At 45.6% G+C, this 15,005-nt stretch overlaps 2 protein-coding genes across 4 annotated transcripts; one reads left to right on the top strand and one right to left on the bottom strand.

The window, feature by feature from the left end:
• Positions 1-502: 502 nt before the first annotated feature.
• Positions 503-8,137, top strand: sncaip (synuclein, alpha interacting protein). Of its 3 annotated transcripts, none has more exons than XM_086075232.1 (12): positions 503-635; positions 1,669-1,749; positions 1,956-2,028; positions 2,150-2,428; positions 2,733-2,977; positions 3,074-3,251; positions 4,267-4,541; positions 4,756-4,935; positions 5,005-5,118; positions 5,191-5,316; positions 5,829-5,998; positions 6,099-8,137. In XM_086075232.1, exons 2-12 carry the CDS (start codon positions 1,693-1,695, stop codon positions 6,922-6,924), a joined length of 2,523 nt encoding a protein of 840 aa, XP_085931358.1. In that variant the 5' UTR covers positions 503-635; positions 1,669-1,692; the 3' UTR covers positions 6,925-8,137. The 3 variants fall into 3 exon arrangements, with proteins under 3 accessions (XP_085931358.1, XP_085931359.1, XP_085931360.1); XM_086075233.1 differs by lacking the exon at positions 503-635 and adding an exon at positions 1,183-1,457; XM_086075234.1 differs by lacking the exon at positions 503-635 and adding an exon at positions 1,460-1,589.
• A 2,804-nt stretch (positions 8,138-10,941) lies between these two features.
• rnf214 (ring finger protein 214) lies at positions 10,942-14,858 on the bottom strand. Its single transcript, XM_086075362.1, has 6 exons — positions 14,786-14,858; positions 14,132-14,379; positions 13,730-13,863; positions 13,109-13,337; positions 12,733-12,930; positions 10,942-12,651 (listed from the first exon to the last, which is right to left on the bottom strand). Exons 1-6 carry the CDS (start codon positions 14,844-14,846, stop codon positions 12,103-12,105), a joined length of 1,419 nt encoding a protein of 472 aa, XP_085931488.1. The 5' UTR covers positions 14,847-14,858; the 3' UTR covers positions 10,942-12,102.
• Positions 14,859-15,005: the final 147 nt, after the last annotated feature.

Below are 15,005 nucleotides of genomic sequence, written 5' to 3'. Positions count from 1 at the left end.
ATTGTATGCATTAAACGACCCAACTCTACACTACTTAAAAGAATGAGTCATATTTTTTCCATATTTTAATTGGAATTATTTTTATTCTAAAGGGAATAAACCCGTCTAACGGAATCCCTCCTCGAAGATCGTCAATTCGGACGAAGCTCACGTCCTCGGACCAATCTGCTTACACTACAGTTGTAGCTTTAACATTAGTTAAACCACGACCCAAAGAACTATATTCGATTATTATATGATTTATTTTTAAACATGGATCGATATAAAACATTGTTTTATTGTACTTCCTCTATCGAACAACCACAACAAAACCACGACCCGTCACGTTCTCGTGCAAAGTTACATCAAATTAAACTTTTTACGCCTTGTAAACATGTTTTGAAACAAAAAGAGATTAATTTAATCAAGTTCAATGCTTAAAGGCGCTTGGCAAGTGAAAGTGAGCAGCGTGGGGGGAAAAAGTGGAGAGTGAGCTCTCTTCTTCGGCGCCGCTCTATGAGGACATATGTCAAAGTCTTTGTGCTGCTCGCATCGACGAGTAAAAAAAAAAGAAAAAAAAAGGGAAAAAACCACAACATTTGCATCTAAACCTTCCCGTCAGCCGCTCTGCTCTCTGCAGTCCGCCCGTCCGCCAGGTAATGTATACACTTTAGCATCTGCGCACATTTGAAAAGTGTTCCTTTTTTTCCGACCTCCACTTTCTCCTGTCGCCTCCTTTTCCAGCTGTCCGGCTAGCCATTAGCTAGCAGGCTAATACGTTAGCGTCCCTGGATGCTGATTAGCCTGCTAGCATTGCCAATTAGCCTCAATCGAAGCGATTACAGGAGCACAAGAAACTCACTTTTCAATCACACTAAATACTCAACGAAAAGCTCTCAATGCAAAAAATATGCTCAAAATAGACTTGTAAGTGTAGTTGCATCTCCTAAACAAAATTGTCTTTCAATGTGTTGCACGCGTCTGTCTCTTAAATTTGAATTCTGACCATTTATTTATGATATGCTGAAGAATAACGTGTTTTTCTTTCAATTGAAGACTTTTGTCTGCTATATAATATCACGTATGATGTTTTCAGACTGTCCCTGAAGGCAACACGTCAAGTCCAGTGCTGCCTTGAGGGATAGACCCAAAGAGAAAAAAACAAAAACTCGAAACCTTTCATTTATAGTTTTGTTCTGAACTTTGATGTGTGTGCATAATGGAGGATAATGATGCATTTGAAAGCTACAACCCTAACATTATTTGATTTATTGACTTGGTGGTTGTTTGTGTGGTCCTGGAACAACACATTTAAAAAAAAAACATGTGAACCTGAACGCAACATAACTTTTTACTTTTGCATGCTATCTCAGGGGATTAGCAGACTCCTGGCCACAGATTTGCTAGTGATTAGCTGGGGCATGTGCTTGCTAATCGTGATTAGCATTAAGAAGTTGGATATGCTAGTGACTTTAATTGTACGTTGTTGTGTAATATTGTTGTTCTCATGTTTTTTTCATGTTGTTGTTATCGTGTTACTGTTGTTTAATGTCATGTTTCAAGTCGTTAGGTGTTTGTGGGTAGATAATGAGGTGTGATGTTGGATCATGGTGTGTACGTGTTGTTAGGGTCAGGTTTGAATAATGTGTCGTTATGTTGTATGTTTTCAATGGGTCATATCTTGTGCAGGGTTGGAGGTGATGAGGTGTGAAGATGGAGCTTCCTGAGTATTTGGACTTGGATGAGATCGACTTCTCGGACGACGCTGTGGTCAGTTATACACGCAAAGAACGCACACACCTGCCGCTGTCGTGATGGCGGTATTGGGGTTTTCCGATATTTGGCAGAATAAAATTCAGGGGGAAAAAACGAAAGATTTTTTTGTAGATTTGGAAAGGGCAAATATCAGCTGATTAAATCATCCGGCTGATTAATCAGTAGGAACTGGAACTCATCACCATGTTGTGTTGTTTCAGTATTCCGTCTCGTCTCTGAAGAACATTCCGGAACTGTCCAGACGGAGTGATGTTCAGGCAGAGGAACGAGCTGGTAACGATGCTTAATGTGTTAGCTAACTGGCTAATGCTAACATGCGCTATCTGGATTTAAACTCGGCCTCCTTCTCATCTATCCATATTCCTTCTCCCTTCTCCCTCGCTCTGCTCCTCAGCGCCGGCCATCAACTGGAGTCGCGGCGTGGCGTCCCACGTGGGCGTGGTGGGAATCAAACCCACGGGCGTGACTGAGGCGCACAGTAAGTTCCGTCCCGTGAAGCGAGTGTCTCCTCTCAAGCATCACCCCGAGACCAGAGAGGAGCCTCCGGGCTGGAATGCCAAGGTCCAAGACCAGGAGCGAGGAGCGGGGGACGCCAGGCCGGTCTCTAAGGACCACAAAATACCTTCCAACTCGGCGGGAGGGAAGATGGTGGACGACGCTGGTGCGGGTTCGGGTCAGTGAAATGTCCAAAAGAAATGTTCAATCAAACATTATGTCTAATAAAATTGTGCTAGCTTAATGCTAACATAATGTGAAATGCCTTAAATGGGCTAATAGAAATTAGCATCACATACATCATCATACTGCTAGCTCAGTGCTAATATATAATGCAAAATGCCATAGAGGAGCTAAAAAAAAAAAAAGCATTTATGTTACAACAATAATAAACCTTCAAAAAACTGCTACTTTAACACACGTGAAGCAGCAACACGTTCAAACAGAGCATATATCAGGTAGCTAATTCCGTGTTACAACAGGCGCTAACCACGGGGGCAACCCGGGTGTCTTGGGAGAGCTGGAGCACTACGACCTGGACATGGACGAGATCCTGGACGTGCCGTTCATCAAGTCGTCCGGCCAGCAGACGTCGACGCTGCCGAGGGCCCTCGACAAGCGGACGCTGAGCGCAGGCAACGTGGGCGGGGCCACGCTGGAGAGACAACGGAGGCAAAACAACAAGAACAACAAGGAAGACGACAACGGCAACAGCACGGCAGCGCAGGTACACACGCACACGCACACGCACAAAATCATCTTCTCTTCATCATTTTTTTCTCCATCTCAACTTGTCCTTTTCCTCCTTCTGTTCCTCCTGAAGATGTGCGTCCTGTCCCCTCTGAAGTGGTCGGACCTGAGGAAGTCCAAGTCCCTGGATCCGGACTTGCAGCACCTTCCTCGTTCTCAGTCTTCAGGAGGCTTTCAGCATCATCTGGCGCTCTCCTCGTCCTCTTCGCTGCTCAGCTGCTCCTCGTCGCTCTCCTCCTTCCCTGAGGGAGGTATGTGGTCTAATGATGGATTGTCAAGACACGCCCCTTCATTAACATATCTTCAGTTTTATGACACAAACTATAATAGAGCTTCAATATACAGAGCTGTAATAGATGGACTAGATCACTGATCTGTTTATATTACTGGATAGCCATACACGCCCGTGCAAGCCGTTGAAACCACAGGGCGGCCATCTTACTCCTCCCATTTTGCGGGCAGACTACTGTGGCGGGGTGGTCACTATTTTTTAACAAGTGGACGGGTCCCCTTTTTCTTTTAATACTCAGTTCCTTTGACCCCAATATTAGATTTTGTTGAATTACAGGTATACTTATATACAAGTTTCCTCCTGTAAACATCATTAATCATATCATTTATACATGCATTTAGGGCAAGTTGTAAAATGTCTGAAGTCCTCTTGTTTATGTTTAGCAAATTGAAACCATCATAAATCATGCTGTTTCTACTAAGTACTGTCTCATATTTCCAATTTCGATACTGTAAATGTATAGGATTGTGTACTGAGAAACGTTTCTTGGGAGGAGCAATATGGCGGCCTCGCGGCTTCAAAAGTCTTGGCCTAGCGGCTATCCAGGCATATATACAGATCAGTGGATTACATAGATCTAGAAGATATACAAAAGGCTCTAGAATATGTAAAGAGCTATGCACAGATCTAGAAATATAACTAGATCGAAGAAAAAAAGGGCAATATTAAATTAAAATATTTAATTTAGAGATACATCTGGAAAAGAGATTCAAATGAATATATAGATTTATATAGTAGATTTAGAGTACATATAGATCTGAATTAGAAGCCTCTAGAATAGATAATGTAATAATTACTTACATATTAAATACATGCAAATCAGGTTGATACATATTACAATATAGATTGAGCTAGAATAGATATAGCTATAGAAGTAGTTATTGAGTAAGGATCGAGAAAATAAACTTTTTATACCATACAAACTAACCTGCTAATAATTAATCTGCTAATCAATATGTTCTTGATTGACCCAGACAAGCTGCTGTCAGCCAGGGTGTATCCGGAAGCACAGAACCACAACCAGAACCAGAGGCCGGGCCTGGAGCCACCAGCAGGGGGCGCCAGCGTCTTGTTTCCCCTGCTGGCCAAGCAGGACGCTGCCAAGCCGTGGAGCCCTGCAGGAGGACAACATGGAGGAGGAGGAGGAGGAGGAGGAGGAGGAAGGGGGGGAGGAGCGGAGGTGGACGAGGAAAGCAAGAAGAAGCACAACATCATCAACATCGTCAGGGAAGGTCAAATTTCACTTCTGGTGAGACGCTGGCTTGTCTTTATTTATGCTGGCATGACGCTACGCCGCCGCTAGGGGGTGCTAAAGCCCTGTCAGAAATGTGTGTCGCCCCAGTTAAGCACCTGCAATGTTTTATTTTTAAATATTTTTTATGTATTCAATTAATTTTCAAAATGCGAAGAAGTTCCACAAGTAGCCATTCTGTTCCCGTTCCTGTGTGACGTTTTCCCGTCAGCCTCACCTGGCCGCCGACAACCTTTCGCTGATCCGCGACGAGGTGGGCAACAACCTCCTGCACGTGTCGGCGTCTCAGGGCCACGCCGAGTGTCTCCAGCATCTCACGTCTCTGATGGGAGAGGACGGACTGAACGAACGCAACCAGCAGCAGCTCACGCCCGCCGGGTTCGCCGTCAAGGTCCGTCTGCGCCCGGGGGCGGCCATCTTGTTTTGTCGTCTACAACGTGTTGCGCTTGAATGTGTGTAGAACGGCCACCTGGAGTGCGTGCGTTGGATGGTGAGCGAGACCGAAGCCATCGCCGAGTTGAGCTGCACGAGAGAACATCCTAGCTTGATACACTACGCCGCCCGCTACGGACAGGTGTGACGCACCTCCTGGCGCTCTACTTCCTGGGACCCTCCAAGCCTTACGTGTGTTTGTTTGTGTGTTTAGGAGAAGGTGTTGCTGTGGCTGCTGCAGTTTATGCAGGAACAGGGCATCTCTCTGGATGAGGTGGACCACAACGGCAACACGGGCGTACACGTGGCCGGGCAATATGGACACCTCACGTGTATACAGGTACGCACATATATTCTGGTTACATATTTATTACGTGTATGCAGGTACGAGTATATATATATATATATTAGGGATAGATTATCGGCCTGCCGATATTTCTCAAAATTTTGACGCTAATATTTTCTCTTTTACTGCAAATGAATATCGGCTTCAAATATCGGTTATTGGTCTCCTTGACTACTAATAATATGTATCGGCCTTGAAAAAAACATATCGATTTATCACTAATATATATGGGTGGATCTCGGCAAGCAGGGCCCAGGGGCCCCATTTCTCAAACGTAAGCGTAAATCATGCTTACAAACTTTCCCACGCAAAATGTGGCATTTCTCAATTTGGACTTGAGCTCTGACAAAAAAAATGTATGGTTGCTGCTGCCATCTAGTGGCGGGTGCCTGAAGCACACTGTCATCACAAGACGCCACTGTACATTGCAATTGTGTTTTGTTTTTACAAAGTACGCCAAACACGCTGATCTGAAGTGTGAAGCTGATGTGTGTGCGTGTGTTTAGACGCTGGTGGAGTACGGCTCCAACGTGACGGTGTTGAACCAGCAGGGCGAGCGACCGTCGCAGCTGGCGGAGCGTCAAGGTCACAGCCCCTGCGCTCGCTACCTGGTCGTCGTGGAAACGTGCATGTCCTTAGCGTCGCAGGTCGTCAAGCTGACGAAGCAGCTCACCGAGTCAGTGCGGGGGGGGGAAACAAGACGACAAATATTCAAGTCTCAGCGCGTGAAACTTGTTGAGTAAATGTGTGCGTGTGTGCGTGCGCGTGTGTTGCAGGCAAGCAACTGAGAAAGCAACACTACAGAAACAACTACACAAACTTGATGCTGGCGCGGAGGCGTGGCCTGAGATGATGCTGAGCGTGGAGGGGACTTCGGTGGACAGCGATTGGCTGGTGCGTCAGGAGGCGGGGCTACGGAAAGATACCTGCGATGCCTCCAGGGTCGGGGCGGCGGCTGCGGGGGGGCCGAGCCGAGAGGGCGCCCGTCGCAGCGGCGCGCTGGCGTCGGCGGAAAAGCGCGAGCAGAAACTGGCGCGTCTGAAGCAGATGATGCAACGCTCGCTCAGCGAATCGGATTCCGACGCCCCTCCCAGACCCGATAGGCCCACGCACCTTCCAATCAATGACGAGGAGCCCGCCTCCAAGCACCTCCACCTGGTGATGAGGAAGCACCTCCCCCCGGCTGACAGGAAGCTGATCTCCAAGCCGGTCAACGGCGTGGCCTTCAGTCCCTCCGAGGCGGCGGACTCGACGGGCGACGCGGGCGACGCCCCTGACGCCGCCAGCCCGCCCAAGGCGGCGGCCACCAGCCCCAAGAGCGCACTCAAGTCGCCGTCGTCGCGCAGGAAGACGGCGCACAGCCTCAAGCTCAGGGTCACCTTCAATGAGCACCTGCACCAGGAGGCGGAGCCTAGCAGGGCACCGCCCTCCACCAAGGAGGCCACGCCCACAGCGAGCTCGGAGGCCAAGAGGCCCTTTGGGGCGCTCAGGTCCATCATGGAGACGCTCAGCGGAAACGCAAACAACAACAACAACAACAACAACACGCACAATACGACACACAACCAGCACAAGAACAAGAACAGAAGCACCAATGTGTAAACACGTTCTGTCGCCATGGCAACAACACTTTTTATGATCACATACTTTTATACATGATGTCACCCTTTTTAAACACAACTATTTAAGGCAGGCTGTTAAATTTGGCACTATTGCGAATTTGCAATGTAATACCATTTTAAAACTTTATTTCAACCAGGCTGTCGCTATAGTAACAATCGTCCTACTTTAATCATGATTTTTTTTATTTTACTTTATTTAAACCAGGCTGTTGTTTAACATGTCACCATTCACTTTAATCACAACTACACTTAAATAACACGTCATGTCACGTGTTTGCATGACAACACTAATCATCAGCTAATTTTTTTTTTTACATAGCTTTATTTAAACCAGGCTGCCATTGGACCTGTTGTCACGACAACACTATTCTTGATGTCAACATGTTTTTAAGTCGTTACATGACCTGCCACCATGGCAACACTATTCATGAATTCAACTCACTGTTTTTTAAACAACTTTATTTAAAACAAGCCTGCACCATAGCAAGAATGTCACATTATTAAAAAAAAAAGAAAAAAAAAGTTCCTTTCACCTTTCATGGCAACACATTTAGAAACATCTATTTATACCAAGCAGTTAAGTGACCTGGCACTATGGCAACAACTTTTCTTTTTAAAAATTAAAAAAAAATGTTTTTTCTGGTTGCCAAGCAACAACACTTTGTTCAAAAAAACTGTCATGTTATGTCACTATTGCAACTATTTTGATGTCACGTTTTTGGTATTTTAAAACTAGAGTAGATTCCTGCTTGACCTGTTGCTATGGTAATAACACTTTATTCATTATGTCACTTTTTGTACAACACAAGTATTTTTCCTCACAACTTTATTTAAACAAGACTGTCAATTCCTGTGTCTTCATCCTGCGCCTCCTAGTGGACACCAGACTCCCTACACAGTACAATTGCTTCACAGCCGCCAGTCCGTTAGGGGGCAGCAGTTGGATTCAAATGTGCTCCGCCTAATGGCTCTGCTGACATCGGAGCAATCTGATTGGACGCTTGGAGACATGCGGCAATTAGTGCCACTGATGCTAATGGCTCGTTAGTGACATGACAAAATGAACAGATGTCACGAATGTGTTTTTCTTCAATTCATCAAAATGACAAAAATGAAGAGGCAAATTATGAAATAACGCAACAAATGTTAGCACTTTTTTTTCTTACTAAAAACACATTAAAGGTTTAATTCTATTTCTCATGACTTGTGCTCTTTTATTTCAGATTGTTTGATGCCAAGCTGGCAGCTAGCCACGTTAGCATGTTACCTGTATTGGTTTTACGCTGGTAAGTAGTTGGCATTTGGCTTGTGTGGCACACTCATATTATGTAAATTAGCATTTAGTAGACTGTAATAGCTATGTAACGTTTACCCCGCAATTTCCCCAGTTTTTAGGCTAGCGTTTATTTAGCCTGTGGAACTGTTAATGTTTATAACTTACATTAGTATGTAGCATTTAGCTAGTGATTCTGAATGTTTAGCTTGTGTGACAAATGCCTAGCAATAAGTGACTGTTTATCTTTTCGTGTTAGCATTTAGCCTGTGGGACTCACTTTGCTTAGTGTGTTAGTACGTGTGTGTGGCTACCAGTATTTAGCTTATATTTAGCAATTTGCCAGTGTGACTAGGCAAAGTAGGGCCCAGGGGCCACATCTGGCCCACCCACAGTCTCTGACCGGTCCTCACAGTGACCATGAAGTCAAAGTAAAATAAAAACTATGCGTTGCTTTTATTTTAAAATTTTTGCCAGTATAAGCAAGCTAGTGAGCTGGACTTGTCTATAAATTCCCACGTATCTATTTGTGAGTCCTGACTACGAACAGCTAATTTGAGTTGGCGGTTAGTGCACAAAATTATTGTCCTAATTTTTATAGTGTAAACACATCATTTTAATGGCCGCTTTTTATTTTATTTAAATTGTGTATTTCCTCATTATGACAATACATACCATATCGACACGTGGAGCAATTTATTGAATCAAGACGTGTGCGTTTTCCAAATACGTTAATAAATAATACATTAATTAATAAATAAATTCATATAATACAATAATATATTTTATAAATTAGGCCTTTACAAAATCATTGTACACCCCTGCTTTAGGTGGAATTAATTAGCAAGTAGCATTTATGTGAGTCTAGCTTATCGTAGCGTATAGCATCTTTTACCGTTTGGCTTATTAGCATGTGACCTGGAAATGGTACTAAGCAACAGCTGTTTTCCTATTGTGTTAGTTTAGCTTGCTATCATTTAGCTCAAGTGTTTAGGTTAGCATTTAGCCTGTGTAACTGCCAGTTTTAGTTCCTGCTAGCGTGTAGCCTTTAACTGGATACATGGTCTCTTAAGTGCTGTCCAATCGATGAGGTTGAATTTATCACTTTGACTTGTGCGTCCCCCCTTTGTGCCCCCACAGGTGTCTATGTCCAAAACTAGCATCTTGTTTTTGTCCCCTCCTGCTAAAGCTCGTTTGGCTAATTGTCACGTTTTATATTCGCGCGTGATGGAGGGCGCTATTAGGCAGGCACCCATTAGGGCCCCCGTGGGAGTGGGGGGGGGCATTCAGGGGCCGGCATCAAAGGCCAATTTGCCAGGCAGACATCATCAATTGAGCCAGCTAAGTGGACCTTTTTGACGTCTGTTAAACAAGCGCAGAGCTCAATCCGCTTGGAGCATCAATCTCTCTAGCTCGCAGCTTTTAGCGGCTTAGCAAACGTCTCGGTGGACTTTTCAAAGATTTGTGACGGTGAAAACATTTTTCACTTTGAACACAAAAAAGATTTGAGTTCAGTTTTCACTTTATGATGCAGCAGCAGGGCCTAGCTTGATAATCGTTGGCCAGCGGCTAAAAGATGACAACGATGACTCATCACCACACGACTGCAACGTCAATAAAGCCTCGCCCAGCATGCTTATGTCACAAACATTAGAATCAAGTCAAAATATGTAACAAGTTGACCAGCCTGGGAACAAAACAACATGCTAATGTGGCTAACTGCTATGCAGACAGCATGATATGCTAACAATGCTAACAAGCCAGACGTCTCCAAAGTTTGCTGCACTGTTTTCACTGGCTTGCTGTGTGTTAAAAAAAAATGCATGAAAAAACAGGGGAAAAGATGAAATAATGAAAAACATTTTATTTACAAGGTTAAAAAAATCTTGTCAAAATTAAAATGGAAAAGAAATGGTAAATGGTACCACACATATTTTTAACATAAAAACTAAAAATTGTCCAAAATTTTAAAACTGTAAAAAAAATTTTTTTTTTAAAGGGGATCGCTATTAAGGTTAATGTTGCAAGATGTAAATTTTTCTTAATCAGAAAAGTTGAATATTTCAAATATATTTTTCTTTATTTAAATACATTTTGAACACAGATTACACACTAAAAGCTTTTGCCTTTGCTTGTGTGTAGTGCAGGCTCCCCCCCCCCCCCCACTCAAATACATTTAAGAACTTAACATTTAGTGAATTTTAGCATGTTTTGTGATCAGTGATCACAACATGAAGTTGGCCTCCCCATCTTTCCTTCCATTTTGTTTGTTTTCCCCCTTTGTGGAAAAAGTTTGGACGTCCCGGCGCTAAGCACCGCTAGTGACACATGCTAAGTGCTAACGGGGGTTTACTCAGGTGCTAAATTGCAACTTGTTTTTTGGACAACACTTGAGGTTTTGATGTCGGCGGCTGGAATGTTGCTAATTGGTTGCGTGTTCAGTGAGGAGGCGGGACTTAAGTTGACAAGCGGGTGAGGAAGGGGGGCAGACAGGAGGGTGGGGTGGGGGGCATATATAGATTTTCCCGTCAGTTGTTTTTTTGTATTTATGTGCTGCTGTTAGCCAGTCAATCACATTTAATTGACAGCTCTGCGCTGGGGGGCCAAGCTGGGATGACAGGACTTTAATGCCAGAAGGCGGGGGGGGGGGGGGGGGGGCTGAGCGGGGATGGGGGCGTGGGGGGCCGCCGCCGTCAACAGCATTAATTGATGTAACCGCGGCCATGATGGATGCTAATCAAAACAACCTTTCAAGAAAAAGTCGTTAACGAAACGCAAAATGGCTGCCGGATACCAGCAGGGGGCGGCATCCTAATGCGTATCTGTTCCCGGGCGGCAGCCGTTGGGGATGGGGTCTGTGGGGTGTCGCGTCACGCGGTCGATTGCGGTTGACGGCGAGCATGAGAACACCTTGTTAGCGTGTTTGTTCGCCGCTCCCGAAGGACGCCGCTAAACTACGCTAAGATACACTCATTCTCGCCACATCGACCCCCTCAACTCAGCGTTAAGCTAGTGGAAAACGTCAGAAGGGCTAAATGTTTTTTTTATTTTTTATTTTTATGCCCATGTTAGCAGTATGGTGCTAATGTTTACCAATACAAATCAAACATGCTAACATTGGCTACACAATGGTCTGTGGCTAAATGCTAAGATAAGTTAAAACTGGGCCATATTGGTGTTAACATAAAACACTGGTTTCCCTGCTAAATGTTAACATAAGCTAAATATTCGTGAGCCACGAGCTAAATGCTAACACAAGTTTAACACTTGTAATGACATAGGGTAGATAATAGATGCTACCATAAGAAAAACATTTGTCAGCCAAACAAGCTAAAAGCTAATAATATAAATGTAACGTTGGTAACTAGATCCTAAATGCTAACATGAAGTGAGAGTCCCTGGCTAACGCTAACAAAAGGCTTAACGGTTGGGAGCCACTTCAGATCAATTCAATAGCTCGATAAATGTTGGCGCCTGGTGTCACACATTGCCAGCTGCGATGGATGTTTTGAGAGACAAAAATTTTTTTTACGAGATCACCATAATCTTCAAATTTGTGAAACATGAAAACAAATGGAAATGTTGCATTTATTTTCCAGTCAGATAGAGCCTGATGATGTAAGAGCTACCCGTGCTAGCTAAATGCTAACATAAGCTCCACATTTGGGCACCATGCAAGCTAAATGGTATTAAAAGCTCAACTTTAGGAACCCCATGATAGCATAAAGTAATGCTAGCTTAGCTATGAAACCACCACAAAGACATTGTTAGCTTAAAAGTTTTAATTTTCAACTTTAATAACCAAAATTCCGCAAAAACAAAACAAATAAAATTCATCTTCTGCCAAGTAATATTTAGATGCTATGCCACCTAGCATTAGCGTGCTCACCTCGTGGGACAGAAGGGGCACGAGTTGTTGCCACTGGACTGGATCCATACGCGGATGCAGTCCCTGTGGATGGCGTGAGCACAGGAGAACGGGTGCCGGCTTTCCAGGTCCACAGCCATCTGGCACATCAGGCACAGTTTCGGCGGTGGCGGCCTGTGCGCGTCGCCCCGTGCCAGTACCAGGCCCACCTGATCGCCAACCTGCTCCACCGACATGCCCGCCAGGGTTCCGCGGGCGCTTTTCACCTGCTGCAGCAGATGCGTCAGCTGCCCCCTGGTGCATTGTGGGAAGCGCACCCCCAGCTTGTCCAAGACCTTGTCCAGGGGGCCGGAAGAGGCGGCGGCCGGTGGTGACGGAACGACCGGGTAGGCGGGTGGCGTCGGCGAGTGGCTGAGAGGCGGGGTCGATCTGGCGTGGGGCGGCGGGTGGCGCTGCGGGTACATTGGGGGCGGAGCGTAGTGGCGCTGTGGGGATGGAGGCATGCGGTGCTGGGGCGGCGGCATAGGAACGAGTGATTTCATCATCTGTCTGAACTTCAGCTCGGCCTGGAGGAAGAAAAAAAAACACCCGTTAATGTAGAGTTTCATCTCGATTGGCTGCAGTCGGTGGGGTGTGCGTGGTGGTACCGTGGGTATGTATGGCAGTGCGGGCACGTTGATGCGTGGCAGGGACTCCAACTCGTGTCCTTGATGCAACTGTGCAAGGACCTCCTCGAATCGCTTCTCCAGCTCTGCCTGGTTCCTTCGCACCGCCGCCTCCTTGGTCGCCCAGCTCGCCTTCTCCTGGTGATGGGCGGGCCGCAGTGACAACACATACTCGGACACCTGGAACGGATGCAGCATGTAGCATTTAGCAGCTGTCGAGTAGTGTTACGCGTATGTTAGCATGTAGCATTTAGCCACTGCCTCCCAGTGTTAAGCGTATGGTGACATGTTGCACGTGGCCAATGCCAGCCAGTATCTTGCCCATGTTAGCATTTAGCCCATGATGGTCTGCCAGTACCTCTTTGAGCCAAGCCTTTATGCGCTCCATGGCGACGTCTCGCTGCGCCTCCACGGCACTGAGCTGGTCTTGCAAGGCGAGGATCTCGGCATCTTTGGCCTCCTGCCTTACTCTCTCCATCTCTTCCTTCAGAGTGTCCATCTCCTTCTGGCTGGATCGCTGATCCTCATCCTGCTCACGCGCTAGCTCAGTTATCTTATCGGCACTCTCCTGCAACTCCTTGGTCAGCCTGTGGGCAGCAAAGGCTCATCACTGTGGCAAACGGCTGTCATTTTAGCGGCTAGCTAACACCAGCGGTTCTCAGTATTAAGATTGTTTAGTAGGTGTTATCATTTAACAGTGACCCACAATCATTTGTTAGCATTCAAAAGCAAGGGTCTTGTATGGGGTATATGCCACGGAGGAGGCGGGACTTCCGACTTCCTGGTTTTCACACATCAGCTTTGTTTCCGTTTCCTGTTTGCGACGTGTGGGCGGGAGTGCGCGGTGTGTGTGTGTGTGTGTGGGGGGGGGGGGGGGGTGTTGGAACGCAGCGGCCATCAGTGGCCGGAAACTACGCTGATGTGTGAAACCCGGAAGTCGAAAGACCGTGGCATCTACTCCCATAAGCTTAGCACGTACCTGTTCCTGTCGTCCTCTGCACGGCTTTTCTCGGCACAGACTTCCATCTTCTTGGACAGGAAGTTCTTGCGCGTGCTTTTGGAGTTGTTAAGCTGCAGCTTCACTCGCAGCGTGTCCAGCTTGTCCAGCTGAACCTGCGCCAACAAAGACTAGCTTGTTTTAGCATGTTATGACTCCCAGTATTTTGCTACTGATAGCGCATAGCCAGTGACTCGTATATAGCATTTAGCTTGTTTAGCTCTGTGTTCTTACAATTGCATGTAGCATTGAATTAGCGACACTCAGTTTACGGCATGTTCGCATTAAGTCTGCATGGATTTGGATCCCAGCGCTGGAGGTAGCATTAGCATTTTAGCTGGTGACTGCCAGTGCTTGGTTTATATTAGCATGTTCGCCGTTGACCTGATGCTGACGGATGGTATCGGCCTTCTTCTTTTGCATCTCGGCTGTCGACTTTTGTCGCTCGGCATCCTCGCGTTGCCGCTGCTTGACCAGGTTATTGTGCTCCTCCGCTAGTGGTATGCCACACTCCAACATGGTAACCAGCTGCTCCTCCCAGTCTGCTTCCACGTTAACGCCGGCGTCGGTCGTGGTGATGGCATCTGACGCCACGGCATCTGTCTGCACAGACTTCTCATGGCCGATGATATCTGTTGTGAGAGAGTGTGTTTGCATTTAGTCAGTCATGACCAGTCTGGAGACTGCCTTGCAGGTTTGCACCCCTGATCGTGTGTGTTTAATGTGATAAGTTATTATGTTAAAACACAAGTTTGATTTCCGGTTCAGTCTTCGTTGTGTCTTATAAATCAAAGTTAGTAGCTAGATAACAATATTGTAATAATAATATACCTACATAAGACTACGCCAGTGACCTGAACCGGAAGGAATTGCTTTGTTTTAATGTGAAAACTTCAATGAAACTTAACTTGTCCCTCTAGTGTGGCAGCAATACGTTTCCGTGCAAAAAAATTACTATGCCCTGAATGCGTTTTAAATTATAGTCCGTTTATAATTTTTTTGATAGACATATTTACATGAAAACTGTGTGCACGTTACCTGCCATGGTTTCATTCTCGAACGACACCAGCTTCTCGACTGTTTCCATGTTAGCATTCATGCTAACAGTGCGAAACCAAAGCAATCTTTTGCTTTCCTGGACCGGATAGAACCGTTTTCCTCATGCTCATAATGAACTATAACAACATGGACTGATTAGTTCTTTTAAAAAAAACAACGTTTTAACTTTTAATGTTAAATAAGTTTGTCAATGAAGTCT

Source organism: Leptonotus elevatus, chromosome 5, assembly GCF_054856555.1.
Source record: "Leptonotus elevatus isolate MCC_2025b chromosome 5, RoL_Lele_1.0, whole genome shotgun sequence".
Taxonomy (NCBI): Eukaryota; Metazoa; Chordata; class Actinopteri; order Syngnathiformes; family Syngnathidae; genus Leptonotus; species Leptonotus elevatus.
This window is presented reverse-complemented; position numbering and strand designations above follow the sequence as displayed.